The sequence below is a fragment of the Salvelinus fontinalis genome, chromosome 29 (assembly GCF_029448725.1).
Source record: "Salvelinus fontinalis isolate EN_2023a chromosome 29, ASM2944872v1, whole genome shotgun sequence".
Lineage (NCBI taxonomy): Eukaryota > Metazoa > Chordata > Actinopteri > Salmoniformes > Salmonidae > Salvelinus > Salvelinus fontinalis.
Genome location: NC_074693.1, coordinates 40800239 through 40816747, shown reverse-complemented (window position 1 = coordinate 40816747; position 16509 = coordinate 40800239). Strand labels below are relative to the sequence as shown.

At 40.4% G+C, this 16509-nt stretch overlaps 1 protein-coding gene across 4 annotated transcripts in view; it reads right to left on the bottom strand.

The window, feature by feature from the left end:
• The window catches only part of LOC129827981 (LIM domain-binding protein 2-like), a 94708-nt gene extending 78874 nt beyond the window's left edge, over positions 1–15834 (bottom strand). For 2 of the 4 annotated variants that reach the window (XM_055889333.1, XM_055889334.1), the window contains exon 1: positions 15529–15834. In XM_055889333.1, coding sequence (XP_055745308.1) covers positions 15529–15660 — 132 coding nt within the window. In that variant the 5' untranslated portion in view covers positions 15661–15834. The remainder of the gene's footprint in view (positions 1–15528) is intronic. The other 2 variants (XM_055889331.1, XM_055889332.1) reach the window with 1 other exon arrangement.
• Between the last annotated feature and the right edge of the window lie 675 nt (positions 15835–16509).

The following is a 16509-nucleotide window of genomic DNA, read 5'->3' as shown; positions in this document are numbered from 1 at the left end:
TGGTTGAGAAGTGTGTGTGTGTGCATGTGTGAGGAATGTGTGTACGTGAGAGAGAGCGCGCGAGAGAGAGACAGAGACAGAGAGATATCTGCATGGCTGTCTATATCGTTGTGCATTTCTTTTCTTGTATTTTTATGTGTGTGTGTAAGTGCATGAGTACATGCATGTGTGTGTGTGTGTGTGTGTGTGTGTGTGTGTGTGTGTGTGTGTGTGTGTGTGTGTGTGTGTGTGTGTGTGTGTGTGTGTGTGTGTGTGTGTGTGTGTGTGTGTGTGTGTGTGTGTGTGTGTGTGTGTGAGAGACATTCTGATTAGTCACACTCACCAGGCTGAATGACCTCAGCAGATAATCCTGTCCTGTGAGGGGTCTCCAGGGAGTGACAGTAAAGCCAAGGGGCAACAAGGCACTCTATCCCCTTCCCTCTCTCTCTCTCCTCTCTCTCTCTCTCTCTCTCTCTCTCTCTCTCTCTCTCTCTCTTTCATTCACCTTCTCTCTCTCTCTCTCTCTCTCTCTCTCACTCTCTTTCATTCATTCACCTTCTCTCCCTCTGTCTTCACTTCCTCTCTCTCTCATTCTGTCTCGCTCCCTCTTTCGCTTTCCATCTCTCTCTCTCCATGACAAGCCTCTCCATTCAATAACACTTTCAGTATGGTCAGCTGCTTTAACTTGAACTTTATTGCCATTCAACAACTTTTATGGTTTTCGTGTTGTAAATGGCTAAACATTGTATCACATTTCCATATACAGTTGAAGTCGGAAGTTTACATACAGTTAGGTTGAAGTCATTAAAACTTTTCAACCACTCCACAAATGTATTGTTAACAAACAATAGTTTTGGCAAATCAGATAGGACATCTACTTTGTGCATGACACAAGTATTTTTCCAACAATTGTTTACAGACAGATTATTTCACTTATAATTCACATTAAAACAAGTCCTATATCGACATAACCTGAAAGGCCCCTCTGCTAGGAAGAAGCCACTGCTTCAAAACCGTCATAAAAAGCCCCACAACGGTTTGCGACTCTACATGGGGACAAAGATCATACTTTTTGAGGAAATTTCCTCTGGTCCTCTTGACTGCCATACTGTGTTCGATCTTGTCTAGCCATCTTGTCTCCAGACGACCACAATGGAAATGAGTCCCAGACTTTATTGTGTGTTGTCCTCGGTGATTTTATTCATGTGCATGTATGGCTTTTAAGATTTTTGTGCTTGTTTTTTAAAAATCGTCAAATTAATAAACTAAACTAAAAAAACAAAAGGTCTGATGAAACACAAATAGAACTGTTTGGCCATAATGACCATCGGTATGTTTGGAGGAAAAAGGGGGAGGCTTGCAAGCCGAAGAAGACCATCCCAACCCTGAAGCACGGGGGTGGTAGCATCATGTTGTGGGGGTGCTTTGTTGCAAGAGGGACTGGTGCCCTTCACAAATTAGACTGCATCATGAGGGAGGAAAATTATGTGGATATATTGAAGCAACATCTCAAGACATCAGTCAGGAAGTTGAAGCTTGGTTGCAAATGGGTCTTCCAAATGGAAGACTGCTCGCGCAGTGTGGGTGCAAGATGCCAATCACCATATAAATTCAAAGACGAAAAAGCCTGGAAGGAGGAGAGATGACTAGAAACCTTTCGGTTTACCTTTTTATGTGTGGATTAATTGTCAGAGGACCTTGTGCATTTCATGTAAAATAACAACTCAATGTTTATATCCCAGGACAAATTAGCTAGCAACAGCCAGCTAGCTAAATAGGACACATTAGCTAGCAAGTGCAAGCTAACTAGCTAAATTGCCATACATGTTTAATGATTTTCGACCTGTCCCCAAATTAATGTCATTGGTTCAGAGTTTGTTTTGATATTTTAACCTGCGTGTCGTGATCGTGATTGGTGTGGGTGGCAAAATAAATGTATGCACAAGAGTGCACGATTTGGGTTCCGTGTAAGTGTATGTAAACTTCCGACTTCAACAGTAGAAGGTAAATATTTTGTTAGTAGTAAAATGAAGTAGGAGTAGAACACATAGACAATTGTGTTTTCCCGTAGTGTGTCGATGAAAGGCATTACTTAGTCTGTCTTCAGAACTTTTTCCTTTTGTCAAATAACAGGTGAGGGGATTTAATACATGTCAGATGTCCTATTCCATATAAACTTGTGGGATTACTAGTGGAAACATCCCTTCAACATCCTCTTACTTAAGCTCCTGCTACTTTACAGAATGGATTTCTATGTTAGTGAGTCAGTTTCGACTCAATATGTTCCATTCAGGAGGTCCATTGACATTTTGCTCTGGCATTCAACCATACAAACAGGGCCTCTGTTTCAAGAAAGAGCAGAGTTGAAAAGGAGATACAGAACAGTGGTCTATCTTTGATTCATTTGGCTGATGCTTACATCACAGTAAGTACTGTACTGTATGTGCATGGCAGTGTTTCCCCTAGTTTGATTTCAAGGTGGGGCGCAAAGGCCTCCAAAGCAACATATAGGCCTTCTGGTATCAAAATGTTGAATTGGAACCAATAGAATCATTTTTGCTGAAGATATATTCAATTGCAATCCTCGTGTGTATTGGTATAATACTTAGACTGTGTTTTACTCTATACTGTAGTTCGGATTTCTGTTAGATAGATACACTACCCAGTCAGGTCAGCTGCCTGTATGCAAATAAAACATTTATATTTACATTTTAGCAGACACTCTTATCCAGAGCGACTTACAGGAGCAATTAGGGTTCCTTGCTCAAGGGCACATTGACAGATTTTTCACCTAGTCAGCTAAGGGATACGAACCAGCAACCTTTCACTTAATGGCCCAACCCCTTAACTGCTAGGCTATCTAGGCTAGGCCAGCTGCCACCCGAACCAAATGTATATAAAACAATCAGTACTTGACAACTCTGCCACACTTCCCTCTTTCTCTTTAACATCTCATCCAAATCTATCCCATGCAACAGCTATCCAGACCAGCTTCCTCCTTCCCCACCTCCATGCATCGCTGGACAGGAGGGGAAACTCTCCACACACTCGTGTCATGCTTTCATTTACGCTACCTGAATTCCTGACTAGCTGACAAGCCAGCGGTGCTATGCTAGCTGGTGTCAACCACCACAGATCAGTGGCAAGCTGCAGAGACCTCAGGTGAACTAACACAGCAGGTTATCCTCTCTGACACCTGCCACTGCCAGCCAATAAAGCCCTATTGATTTGAACAGATAGTTTCCGTCTAGAGGGATTTATCAAATTTGTCAATTGGAGTGGGTGATAGTGTGTGTGTGTCTATGTATTTAATTTCTTGAATTAACTAGGCAAGTCAATTAAGAACAAATTCTTATTTACAATGACGGCCTACCAAAAGGCAAAAGGTCTCCTGCGGGGACAGGGGCTGCGATAAAAAATATATATATTAATATAGGACAAAACACACATCACGACAAGAGAGACACCATAACACTACATAAAGAGAGACCTAAGACAACAACACAACATGGTAGCAACACAACATGTTAGCAGCACAAAACATGGTACAAAAATTATTGGCCACAGACAACAGCACAAAGGGCAAGAAGGTGTGTGTGTGTGTGTGTGTGTGTGTCTGTGTGGTGGGGGGTAGTGTGTGTGTGGTGGTGGGGGGTGTGTTTGTGTGTGAGCACGTGTGTGCGTGTGTGTGTGTGTGTGTGTGTGTGTGTGTGTGTGTGTGTGTGTGTGTGTGTGTGTCAAATCAAATCAAATTTTATTAGTCACATACACATGGTTAGCAGATGTTAATGCGAGTGTAGCGAAATGCTTGTGCTTCTAGTTCCGACAATGCAGTAATAACAACAAGTAATCTAACCTAACATTTCCACAACTACTACCTTATACACGCAAGTGTAAAGGGATAAAGAATATGTACATAAAGATATATGAATGAGTGATGGTACAGAACGGCATAGGCAAGATGCAGTAGATGGTATAGAGTACGGTATATACATATGAGATGAGTACTGTAGGGTATGTAAACATAAAGTGGCATAGTTTAAAGTGGCTAGTGGTACATGTATTACATAAAGATGGCAAGATGCAGTAGATGATATAGAGTACAGTATATACATATACATATGAGATGGGTAATGTAGAGTATGTAAACATTATATTAAGTGGCATTGTTTAAAGTGGCTAGTGGTACATTTTTACATAATTTACATCAATTCCCATTTTTAAAGTGGCTGGAGTTGAGTCAGTATGTTGGCAGCGGCCGCTAAATGTTAGTGGTGGCTGTTTAACAGTCTGATGGCCTTGAGATAGAAGCTGTTTTTCAGTCTCTCGGTCCCTGCTTTGATGCACCTGTACTGACCTCGCCTTCTGGATGATAGCGGGGTGAACAGGCAGTGGCTTGGGTGGTTGTTGTCCTTGATGATCTTTATGGCCTTCCTGTGACATCGGGTGGTGTAGGTGTCCTGGAGGGCAGGTAGTTTGCCCCCGGTGATGCGTTCTGCAGACCTCACTACCCTCTGGAGAGCCTTACGGTTGTGGGCGGAGCAGTTGCCGTACCAGGCGGTGATAGAGCCCGACAGGATGCTCTCGATTGTGCATCTGTAGAAGTTTGTGAGTGCTTTTGGTGACAAGCCGAATTTCTTCAGCCTCCTGTGTGTGTGTGTGTGTGTGTGTGTGTGTGTGTGTGTGTGTGTGTGTGTGTGTGTGTGTGTGTGTGTGTGTGTGTGTGTGTGTGTGTGTGTGTGTGTGTGTGTGTGTGTGTGTGTGTGTGTGTGTGTGTGAAGCGACTCATCACATCACAGCGGGCCAAGCGGGCATGGATTTATGGGATAGCTAAAAGATTAGTGGGACACCATAGTGAGGATTGTCTGTAAATAACAGTAGACCTGAGGCTCCTATTCACACACACTTACAAATAAATGACACACACGCACGCACACACACACACACACACACACACACACAGTCATGTACACACAAAGTCACAAACACATAATGAGCGCATACACACACTCACTAACAGTAACACAGAAATTAGCACACACACACGCACACTTACAACACTCCATGAATTGAGGCGCAATGTCAATACATTTCAATCTGACGCAATAATATTCCCAGCATGCTTTAGTTACGGGGTATTTCCGCCTTCTTCCGCTGGTCTATTGCACGAGAGTGGCCTCCTAGAGAGTGGGTGTGTCTGGGGCCTAACCTTGGTGAATTAACAACCTCTGCAATCCCATTCAAATAGTGAATGGATCAGACCCTGCATCTTTGACAATGAGAATTATACTGTCGAAGGCCCTGGGGTTACGAAGCATAATGGCTTAAGTGTCTGAAGGCACAGTCATGATGCATAGAGAGCTTTTCAAGGTAGTGTACATACTGTATGTAAAGCGCATATGAGTGTAGGTGTGAAGAGATACATACTATTCAAACTATGCATTATAATGCACAATTTAAGTACATTAAATTCAGTATGCAATGCTAGCAAAGCTGATATATTTTTCTAAAGCTGTTTACTGTGGTACAAAGCAGTAAGCAAACATTAGGGATACCACCCGTGCATTATGCAAATGACTGGAGGTGAACGAAAGAAAAGCTGTGTCCTTGAAAAGCTACTGCCTTCACATGGCCACTACCCACTTCACATGGCCACTGGGTCCTAGACAACACAACAGCATGCACTAATTGGACCAATAAACATGCAGCTGTTTGCCTCATCAAACTCAATGCCAGTTTTACTCATAATGCTTTGTGAGTATTGTGGTATCATTGGTATAGTGTATAGTTCATCAGCTAATTTCCTGAAACCAGAGTAAAAAAAAATTCATCAGTGAAGACGAGCGTAGTTGTTATGCCAATAAATTTAACTCCAGCTGTAACCTGTCTTCCGAAGTCTTCCCTATGTTTCTGGTGGGAATAGTCAACAATGTGGTTTTCTGACATTTTGAGAATTATAGCACCTGTACATTATATGGCCATTTGACATAATTGTTATCGGTATTTATCACCTACTCATCTAATATGTCAGAGAGAATAATTAGCATTATAAAATTGTATGCCAATAGCTAAAATTCAAAAATGTATACAAAAATTGTAGCTAAAAGCATAGCGCATACAATTAAAAATGTATTGTCAGATATTATTCATACAAATCAGACAGGTTTTTTACATGGATGATACATTGGAGATAATATAAGACAAGTACTGGAAACAATAGAACACTATGAAAAATCTGGTAAAACAGGCCTGGTATTCATAGCTGACTTTGAAAAGGTTTTTGATTAAGTACAACTGGAATGTATATATAAATGCCTGGAATATTTCAATTTCGGAGAAACTGTTATAAAATGGGTTAAGGTTATGTATAGTAACCCTAGGTGTAAAATAGTAAAAAATGGCTACTTCTCAGAAAGGATTAAACTATAAAGAGGAGTAAAACAAGGTTGTCCACTATTGGCATATCTATTTACTATGGCCATCGAAATGTTAGCTATTAAAATCAGATCCAACAACAATATCAAGGGGTTAGAAATCCAGGGCTTAAAAACAAAGGTGTCATTGTACGGTGATGGCACTCTAATGTACTTGTCCTTTTGCTCAGTTGTGCACCGGGGCCTCCCACTCCTCTTTCTATTCTGGTTAAAGACAGTTTGCACTGTTCTGTGAAGGGAGTAGTACACAGTGTTGTACCAGATATTCCGTTTCTTGGCAATTTCTCACATGGAATAGCCTTCATTTCTCAGAAGAAGAATAGACTGACGTGTTTCAGAAGAAAGTTATTTATTTCTAGCCATTTTGAGCCTATAATCGAACCCACAAATGCTGATGCTCCAGATACTCAACTAGTCTAAAGAAGGCCAGTTTCATTGCTTCTTTAATCAGCACAACAGTTTTTAGATGTGCTAACATAATTGCAAAAGGGTTTTCTAATGATCAATTAGCCTTTCAAAATGATAAACTTGGATTAGCTAACACAACGTGCCATTGGAACACAGGAGTGATGGTTGCTGATAATAACAATAACATGGACATTTCTAAGTGACCCTAAACTTTTGAACGGTAGTATAAATATATTTACAAAAAAATATATGGGGAATTGGAAATGATGCAGACAATTACATTGATGGAAGCCACAATGTATCTGCAATATTAAAGTTAATCTACCCACACAAAAAAACACAATAATGGTATGCCATTATTAATGAACTAACAATTTCTTTATTAAAGACATAGAAGGAATCAATTAGGGACAGCTATGTCTGTGGGCTGTGGCATCAGCACTACAAGCCATGATAATAAAACATCCATATTCACTATGATCATGAAGAACAGAAATTCATAAATAAAATAAATAAAAAAATCACATGAACAGGAAGTGATAAGTTCCTGTGTCTTATCAGTTATCTGTGCAACACTGTACCCTGGAAGGAACTATGGGAACTGTGGGAAAGTGGCAGGAAAAAGGTGGGACCATTGTCCAAGCTTCCTGCTGGCCGGACCAACACCTCATTGTTTGGGCCAAATATGTTTTTTTTTGGAGTTAGACATGTGAACATCCTCTAACAACATCTGATGATAACTAAATTGATTAGCATCAGACCTGAGTTCAAATAATTGCAAACACTTTATCTGTGCTTATTTGAGCTTGCCTGGCTTAAAGAACCAATAGAATAGTCCCAATTCTGCAAACCCCACCCATCTAGCACTTCAGGCAGGCTAAAGCAAACGGCCAAAGTATTTGAAAGATTTTAAAATGTATTTGAACCCAGGTCTGATTGATTAGCACAATTGATGGAAACAGAGCAAATCAAGTTTGATAGGCACTGTTTGATAGGCAAGTTTGATAGGCACTGTCTATAATGAAACAACTGTCACAATTGTCTGTGGTATTTGGCCATTTCAGGCCAGGGGCAGATGTAGGATCTTAATTTGATCACTCTTTTCACTGAAAACCCACACTAACACACAGTATTGTACTTTTCATGTAGTCTACTTTTGGCCAGCTAATAGCCTAACCACCAATCAACCAACATTATGGACTAAATGTTAAAATCCTGTTGCTGCAGGACTATTTTTCTGGGACAATATAGGTCAAATGAAGATGCAACACCTGTAGGTACTGTAGGACCCATCTAGGATGGGATTTTGTGTCTGTTTTATGCACTGCTTAAATCACGGAGTAAGTTTTCCACATACTGGTGATTCTCTTGCATGGCTGAGGATGAAGGGATCTAACTCTGATAAAAGGTGGAATGTCATTCCCAGATGGGGGCAGTGCAGTGTACAGTATCCTTAAGCAATGGACTGACAACAATCACTTAACGTTCAGTTCCACATTGACTCATATCCCCCACTCCTGGGCTCTTCATGTAGATCTGAGAAGTATAAGCAATATGGTAATAATCCCAATTTGCCCTCTGATAGACTGGGAGGGGTGGATTTTTGCCTTAACGCTTATACAGTAGCCAATCCGATCAGATCTACACAAATGCCTAGGGGTTGGGAAAAGGGGGGCTAGGGACAAGGGGTTGATTTTGGAACAGGCCACCCGATTACATACAAAATAGACAGTCAGTCAGTCAACCAGAGGTCAGTCAATGAAAGAGTAAATTATCAGATTTCACCAAACTAAACACAATCCACCTCAGTAGAGCTAAGGTTCAGGCACACTGTCTAAATCCAGGTGAATATTTTAACTTCCCATTACTGCTTTTCAACCTGAGCACATCAGATAATACTGGCCGATACTAATCTACGTAACACCCTCCATTAAAGTGCTATTGTTTCCCCCTTTCTCTCTCTCTCTCTCTCTCTCTCTTCTCTCTCTTCTCTCTCTTCTCTCTCTTCTCTCTCTTCTCTCTCTCTCTGTCTCTGTCTCTGTCTCTGTCTCTGTCTCTGTCTCTGTCTCTGTCTCTCTCTCTCTCTTCTCTCTCTTCTCTCTCTTCTCTCTCTTCTCTCTCTTCTCTCTCTCTCTGTCTCTGTCTCTGTCTCTGTCTCTGTCTCTGTCTCTGTCTCTCTCTCTCTCTTCTCTCTCTCAGCTTCTCGCTCGCAGCGTTACGCTTTATTCCTCGCTCTCCTGCTGAATATTAACAATGTTTATGCTAATGGGCTTACAGCGGCTGGGGTCGAGCAGGCCCCTCCTCTGAATGGTAATCCGACTCCTCATTTGCATATCCGCTTAAGTGTCAGATTCCCCCACAACCCCTAAATCACAGCAGAGGGGTGTGCGTATGTTTATGTGATGTGTGTAGAGGCTTCATACGGGGGTCGGTAGCCATAATCAATGCGGTCGAACCTCACGGTCCGTACGCATATGGTCATATAACAATCAAAATCTGTTTTGATTGGTAGGTCAGAAGAGGTTCGCTGGGTAAAATGAAATGTAATAGGACAATGGCGCGCCGTGTGTTGAAAAGATATGGCATGTCAAGTGATGTGGTTTAATCATTAGTGAACTTACAGTCATCTTTCATAGTGTATTCCTAGTACAGTACAGTTTACAGTTAGTGGTTCAATGGTGATGGTGATGAAGGCCATACACAGAGTTTATGATTGTAAGATGATACAATATAAATTGTAAACTTACTATGGCTTGTTGATATTTATTCAAATCCAAGTATGTTTTATCTGACTGAATGTGAAACGGATTACTGGGAAAATATCAGGGTTGAAAAACATTAATATTATAATGGCGATATACAGCATTGAACAGTTGGGGCAGAATGTATTAATTAAGAGTCATAACTGCTGTACGACAAGATGTAACGAGGATTGTCATCTAAAAAGGTGAACCTTCACAGGTTCATTTTTAATAGGCTAACAGTTTCAGCAACATGCTCGAGAAACTGAACTTTACTTAAAATATAACTTCAGGTGATAAATTGTTTATATGACCTTTAACATATAGCATAACCCAATGTTTACTCCATCAGTGACCTTGAAGTACGCATACAGTAACATCGATATTCACTCAGCAAAATGCCATCGTTTACCTAACAACAACACAACACCTATTACTTGTTTAAAACCGCTTCATAACCTAAAACAGATTAGGTTTTAAGACTCGACCATTCCGACTTGCTTCCGGAACACAAAGTAACACTGCAGTAATATGCTGTTCTCTGGGCCAAACTATTCTCATCAGCTGGACAGGGCATGGACATTAGTGACTCATATGAGTTGACTTGCTTGCCAACAACAACTTCATGTAAAAACTAGACTTGAGCTGATTCCCAGCTCCCGTCCTCAGTGTCTATTTTGCTGCTGTGTCTGGGGTTTGGTAACTCAACAACAAACATAAATACACATCCATAAACAAATGTAAATGCAGACCTGGTAGTGAAATATTTCAGAATGTATTGCATCCCTGTATATTTATTTACCTTTTCTAAGTAGAAAAGGTAGTAGATAAAAAAAGGGTACCTGATATTTTTCTACACACGCCAATATATAGTCCTAGTATTGAATAGTGGTTGGCATGATTCAACAGCCATACACTTACTAATATAACTGACTGCTAGGAAAATGGCATACCTGTGCTGAAAAGATAACCCGCCAAAAAATGAGCCCATCAAATGGGCCCCTATGGACCCTGGTCAAAAATATTGCACTATGAAGGAAATATGGCATCATTTAGGATGCATAACAAGTCCAACACACCTATTCAGCTATTTTCATTTTATGGAGTCCAGGTTGCTCTTTTAAAAAAGTGACATTTTCTACGCCCTGTTTTAAAACAACACAAGATTATACAACGTTGTTACTTACAGTACAGTCAAAAGTTCGGACAAACCTACTCATTGCAGGGTTTTTCTTTATTTGTAATATTTTCTATATTGTAGAATAACAGGGAAGACATCAAAACTGTGAAACAACACATATGGAATCATGTAGTAACCAAAAAAAGTGTTAAACAAATCAAAATATATTTTATATTTGAGATTCTTCAAAGTAGCCACAGCTTTGCACACTCTTGGTATTCTCTCAACTAGCTTTATGAGGTAGTCGCCTGGAATGCATTTCAGTTAACAGGTGTGCCTTGTTAAAAGTTAATTTGTTGAATTTCTTTCCTTCTTAATCCGTTTGAACCAATCAGTTATGTTGTGACAAGGTAGGGTTGTTATAAAAAAGACCACGTCCATAATATGCCAACAGCTCAAATAAGCAAAGAGAAACGACAATCCATCATTACTTTAAGACATGAAGGTCAGTCATTACGGAAAATTTCAAGAACGTTTTTTTCAAGTGCAGTCGCAAAAACCATCAAGCGCTATGATGAAACTGGCTCTCATGAGGACCGCCACAGGAAAGGAAGACCCAGAGTTACCTCTGCTGCAGAGGATAAGTTCATTAGAGTTATCAGCCTCGGAAATTGCTGCCCAAATAATTGTTTCAGAGTTCAAGTAACAGACACATCTCAACATCAACTGTTCAGAGGAGACTGCGTGAATCAGGCCTTCGTGGTCGAATTGCTGCAAAGAAACCACTACTAAAGGACACCAATAATAAGAAGAGACTTGCTTGGGCCAAGAAATACGAGCAATGGACATTAGACCGGTGGAAATCTGTCCTTCGGTCTGATGAGTCCAAATCTGACATTTTTGGTTTAAACCGCCGTGTCTTTGTGAGACGCAGAGTAGGTGAACGGATGATCTTCACATGTGTGAGATCATGTAAGAGGAGGTGTGATGGCGTGGGGGTGCTTTGCTGGTGACACTGTCAGTGATTTATTTAGAATTCAAGGCACACTTAACCAACATGGCTTCCACAGCATTCTGCAGCAATACGCCATCCCATCAGGTTTGCGCATAGCGGGACAATCATTTGTTTTTCAATAGGACAATGATCCAACACACCTCCAGGCTATGTAAGGGCTATTTGACCAAGAAGGAGAGTGATGGAGTGCTGCATCAGATGACCTGGCCTCCACGATCACCCAACCTCAACCCAATTGAGATGGTTTGGGATAAGTTAGACCGCAGAGTGAAGGAAAGGCAGCCAACAAGTGCTCAGCATATGTGGGAACTCCTTCAAGACTGTTGAAAAAGCATTCCTTATGAAGCTGGTTGAGAGAATGCCAAGAGCATGCAAAGCTGTCATCAAGACAAAGTGTGGCTACTTTGAAGAATCTCAAATATAAATACATTTTGAACTGTTTATCACTTTTTTGGTTACTACATGATTCCATATGCGTTATTTCATAGTTTTGATGTCTTCACTATTATTCTACAAGGTAGAAAATAGTACAAATAAAGAAAAACCCTTGAATGAGTAGGTGGGTCCACACTTTTGACTGGTATTGTATTTTGCATATGGATATTATGGTCCTGTTTCTGCTGGTATTTACATGATATTTACTCAGAAATGTATGGTTAAAGGCGGTGCTTTCTGTTACTTATTTCTACATAGTATCAACTGGTACCATTTTTAACAAATACCAGGGAAATAACTGAATGAAAACAGAATTACCAATATAATTGTTATCTTTGCTGCAGTTCAATGATAGGGCCAATTGAACACACTTTGGGACAACATCAAGTCAGCCAGGCACCAGTTCAATAATCAAAGGATTCACTGTGCTATTTGTTGTTGTGGATATTGTGGAGGACTCTTCCAAAGGCAGGATACCAAACACTAACAAGACTTGGGCTACGTTCCAAATGGCACCCTAGTTCTTATACAGTGCACTACTTTTGACCAGGGCACACAGACCTCTGGTCAAAAATAGTGCACTATAGGGTATAGGGTGCCATTTGGGATGCGAATTTGCTGTCTGCAATGTTTTTCTCAGACTACATAGCCAAGAATAGTTTTAAGGTAGATTGAATCCACTGTTTTCCACACGCTTTCATCACAGCCGGATGTCATTTACAACATGCATCGAATTTTCCGTTTTGATAGCCATGCGCTTTATGTATAATTAATTACAATATCATTTCTGTAGGCCAATGGAACATCTGGATGGGAACCAAACATGGAAAGGTTCCGTATTGAATTTCTATCAGATATAAGTTACCATTGCCAATATTTACAACCTTAACAATGCCCAGGTAACAATAGCAAAGATTCAATCTGTTCACATGGCTCATTCTATATTTTAAAAAAAAAAGACATTCAAGGCCAAACAATTCTGAGATGAATATCATGAATAAAGTCCTTTTAGTTTTCATAAACAACCAAAACATTTTCTGCCTCTTTTTTTGGTGGCGGTTGAGAGATTCAAAAGAATAATTCCATCGTAAAAATGAATGAAAACAAAATGCTATTTACCACCGGCATGGCTGGAAGGATGGCTATAATGGCAGTAAATTGGTGGAGTGTATGGTCGGTTGCTGGGAGTTGTTGCCGGCATGGTATCGGCGGTACAGGAGTGGAAGTCCATAAGGGTTTGGACTACTCCTGTTGAATAATTAATGAATGTTGTGCCATTGCATCTCTGCAACATTGCCTTGGCCTTATACTGTACTGTACTAACTTCAAATCTACTGTACAGTACAGTAGAGTACTGCATTGTACTGATCTATCCTTTACTCTAGTGTATTGTACTCTACTATACTGAACTATGCTGACCAAATTTGTGAAACAGACGTGTATGATCGGTTCAGATTTGGAAGGACCAGATTTCAATGTCCATGGACGTCTGGTGTCGGTTGGTGCTCAATGGGTGAGAGGGCTGGTTACGGCAAAAGGAAAGAGAGGGGGCTCATGGGTAGGTGTCAGTAAGAGCCGGGTGAGTTACATTAACTGGAGAGAGAAAGAAGGAGGGGGGGGGGGGGGGGGGGGGGGGGCGAGAGAGGGAGGGGTTGCCCATTCTGTTTTCACACTCTTGCTATGACCACAACGCGACAGAAAGAGAAAGAACACAATTATGAGCAGAACATAACAGTATGCCAGTGGAAAGGAGGACCAACTGTGGTTTGCGACGACTATGTACTCCCATTGTAGCCAGTTCAGTTGCAGTCATTCTGTTACAGGTTTTTAGGTCATTCTGTTACCGATTTGGTAACAGAATTATGTATTTAATCACTTAATAAATCACAAACCAAACTGTTATCAATAAGAACACTATAACTACATTAATTGGTAGGTCTACCTTTACTTGTTACTTCTGTGAACTTTCATTATCCTCCCTCCTCATGAGGGAGAGAAATGAGAAAATACAGTATCTTAAAGACGTGGGTTTTTGATAACAGAATGACAAGACACTAGGCAATATTACAAAAAGGCAAATCATTTCTGCAAAACTAAATATAAATGTTGATATTAGTGGGCAGGGGTCTTCAACATTATTGTGTTTTAATGTATTTCTAATACCTTTTGAGACTTTTTCTGCAACCTAAGCCTTCGCTTATTCAACATTTTTAGGATGGAAAATGGTTGAACAATGCCTACGTTTCTCAAAAAGCGTTCATTTGATACGAAATTTGATGTGCTCCATTGAACTTCACATGTTGGTGCTTATGGGGCTTTTTACATGGAAATGCCCTATATCATTTTTTGGGGATTACTGTGCCATAACCAAAAAATACACCTCACAGAAGTTCATCTTAAATAGTATTTTAAAACAGCACTGTTTACTGAGATTGTTCATAATCATTGGCAAACATCCCATGTATGATTTTTTTGAAACAAATTCCTACAATTGATAAAAACAACTATCTCTAAGTACATGTCTGTAACCATCGATCTGTATCAATCTGTCATGTTCAGTACATGAGAATGCAATAGACTGACCCAATCAGAAACCCAAGGTCACACACCTGATAGTCAAGTTACATCCTCCTCACATGTTTTCGAAACACTGTTCTTTTTCCTGAATGCACTTAAATAGATTTACCTGACAAACGACAAACTAGATTTACCTGACAAACTACAAACTAGATTTACCTGACAAACGACAAACTAGATTTACCTGACAAACTACAAACTAGATTTACCTGACAAACTACAAACTTGATTTACCTGACAAACTACAAACTAGATTTACCTGTCAAACGACAAACTAGATTTACCTGACAAACTACAAACTAGATTTACCTGACAAACTACAAACTAGATTTACCTGACAAACTAAATAACAAACTTTTGTTGTTACTAATGATTTATAATTGTTTGTGTTCTAGGCTGGTATTTCAAACAAAGTATCTTTACAATGGCAATTAAACCAAAACTTACTGAACTGAACACATTTCCTTGCTCAGTCATGTTTTACATGATCGCATCTCCAAACAATGAATCTTTCTTCTTGAAAATATATATTTTTTTGTCAGAAGTTCTGTACTTTAATCATGTCATTTAGGAGGAAAAACAACTCCACTTAATATAGGCTATGCCATACTGTACTTGGAAGGTTAGGCACATGTGTAACATGAACACATCTGTACTTACAAATGTAACCACTTTCCAGGTTAAACCACTGAGCCGACCCAAACACACATACATTTCTCCCTGAAAACAAACATCCTAACACCTTCAAATAACGGGGCAACCCCGTTCTTTGCCTGGACCCTGTGCCGTTACATAGGTCCTATACTGTGCAGAACTCACCTCAGTACGAGATTGTAGTCGTTTGTTCATCTCGTAGATCCTATACTCGGGTTGGACCATGTAAGGCGAGTGCCTTCTGTAGAAGGGTCCGAATGGGGAGGAATAGAACGGGTCGTGGGGAGGGTTCGACATGTTGAGTTCTTGCCGCGGTTACAAGCTGCAGAGCGCAATATCAACATCCACGCAACGCACATGGAGTGCGACGCTCTAAACGACGCCGTGGAACCAGCCGCTATACAAGGCTGAGCTACTCTGCACGTTGGGCTGACTAGTTCGCTGCTATAGCGGGGAGGTGACAGTGGGGAGGGGAGCAAGGGAAGGGGGACTGAAAGGCAGGGTAGGCGGGAGGGAGCGAATGTTCATTGGACGGGTTTGAGGGCTGCATGGTTCCAGTATAAGGGTCGTTTACTGCTTCTATCATTGTTTTGGAGTCGACCCAAGTTGTATTCGGCAGTTTTTGTTTTAGGGACTATTCTTTGTTACCAGTATTTCAAGCCCTTATAAAGCCATGTCTGATTTAGAGCAGTTCATTTAATAATTGCACACTACACATCCAACAAATTCACCTCACTGACGATGTAACCCCAAGAGTTGTTCAACCTAAACTGCAAATGCATATCTCGATTAAGAAGGCAAATGTGATAACGGAATAACCCACAATAGATGGAATCTGTGCAAAACAAAAATGCATCTTACATGTAACTGTGGATGACACACCAACGGCCTAGTAATGCAACAGCAATACAACAGATCAAATAAGCAACTGCTTCTGTGTCTAAAGAACGGTCCGTTTGATATGCAGACCTGTGTTACGACCTTTTATTGATTACATTGCTATCAATAATACTCAACCTGTACAGAATTCCAACAAACCCAGAAGAATAACTTGACTACACTTATTTGAATGGTCTACTGTGACTTCTGTCAAGTCGGCCAAAATGTCAATGTCATAAATAACAATAATGATCTGTTGATTGTTCC